The following is a 1,681-nucleotide window of genomic DNA, read 5'->3' as shown; positions in this document are numbered from 1 at the left end:
CTAAAAATATATAGAAAAAATTAGCCGGGCATGGTGGCGCATGCCTGTAGTCCCAGCTACTCGGGAGGCTGAGGCAGAAGGATTGCTTGAGCCCAAGAGTTTGAGGTTGCTGTGAGCTAGGCTGAAGCCACGGCACTCTAGCCCGGGCAACACAGTGAGACTCTGTCTCAGAAAAAAAGAAGAGAGACTGTTGGAAAAGGGAAAAAAAAAAAATATTTTTGGCCAGAGTTAGCAAACTTCCCCCCACCCTGTAAAGGGCCAGATAATAAATATTTTCTGTTTGCAAAATTTCCTACAGTTTCATGAAACATTCTTATTGATTTTTTTCCTTTGCTAAGTTCGGGTCTCGCTATGTCGCCCAGGCTGGTCTTGAACTCCTGGGCTCAAGCAATCCTCCCGCCTTGGCCTCTGGAGTAGTTGGGATGACAGGCACATGCTACTGTACCTGGCTTTAATTTTTATAACCACTTAAAAATGTAAAAAGCATTCTTAGCTTATGGGCTATACAAAAACAGATGGCAGTCTGGATTTGGCTTTTGGGCTGCTATAGTTTGACAACCCCTGCTTTAGGTCAATCTAAAAATCTCCAACTCATCCAGATGCAAAAGAAAAGCTTCCTTTCTTTCCCACCTTGTACGCGTTTACTGGTTCCTGGTACAGACACCACCTCATTTTAGCTTCCTGGTCTTACTGCTACCCCCCTGTGTGACAAGCTCCTCCTTGGGAGCAGGGACCAGGTTTTATATTTCTTTGCATTCCTAGTGCTCAGCACAGTCTCTTATTAAGACAGATCCCTGAGTTTCAAAATCCGACATGAGGAATAGAAGTTGTAAATGAGGTAACTTACCCAGTGATCGAGGCTTGTTTTCCTCAAGTGATTTCATAGCTGCTTCTGAAAGAGGAGGTGGGAGAAATTTGCATATTTCAGAGCCCAGACCCTGGTAGGTGTATAACTCTCTGGGTTCCCTCCCGCTATTTTTCAATTTGTGATCTCCACGAGGCCAGCTAGAGGTTAAGACCCTCACCTGTACGTTAAGGACAGGGAATGTTGTACTTGTGAGGCTTGTTCCAGGTGGGAACTTAAAAGTATGTATGGGACAGAATGTGGTTAATGGAAAACCGAGGTTTGTGAAACAACAGCTGCAGGAGTCTGGAGAGTCCCTGGTGGTTGTAAACCTAACAGACAGCTGCAGCCAGCATTGCTACCCTGCCCCCCAATAATGGAACTACCCCCCTCCCTTATCCCTACAGGATGAGACTGACCCAGGGATAACAGAAATTGGTTGTTTAAAAAAAAAAAAATTTATTGCAGCAGCTGTTCTGGCCCAGGTACTCACTGCCCCCTAAGAAACCCTCTATAAAATCCAAGGCTTTCCCCTCCCTCAGGGTGGATGCTCTTTGGCCTCCACCCATCTGCACCCAGATGCCCAAAACAAACAGCATTTTGCTACACCTGAGGCTTCGCCTGTCTCTCTCTCTCTTTCTCGGCTCCGGACCTAACAATACTAAGAACTGTTCTCCAGACTATCAATTTTTTAAAGAAAAAAAAATGATAGGATTTCCTTCTTTTTACAGACTGAGTAGTATTCCACTGTGTATATGCACCACATTTTCTTTCTTTACCCACTGGCGGATACTTAGGTTGAGTCTGTATCTTGGCCATTGTGAGCGATTCTGCAAT

General features: G+C 45.0%; 1 protein-coding gene across 1 annotated transcript in view; it reads right to left on the bottom strand.

Annotated features, from left to right (window-relative positions):
• NLRP2 (NLR family, pyrin domain containing 2) overlaps positions 1 to 1,681 on the bottom strand; it is a 33,993-nt gene that overhangs the window by 29,460 nt on the left and 2,852 nt on the right. Inside the window, exon 2 of the mRNA XM_012642992.1 lies at positions 848 to 892. Within this exon, the coding sequence (XP_012498446.1) occupies positions 848 to 892 (45 nt within the window). The remainder of the gene's footprint in view (positions 1 to 847; positions 893 to 1,681) is intronic.

Source organism: Propithecus coquereli, unplaced genomic scaffold, assembly GCF_000956105.1.
Source record: "Propithecus coquereli isolate 6110/MARCELLA unplaced genomic scaffold, Pcoq_1.0 Scaffold193, whole genome shotgun sequence".
Taxonomy (NCBI): Eukaryota; Metazoa; Chordata; class Mammalia; order Primates; family Indriidae; genus Propithecus; species Propithecus coquereli.
Note: the sequence above shows the minus strand (reverse complement) of the source record. Positions and strands in the feature narration are given on the sequence as shown.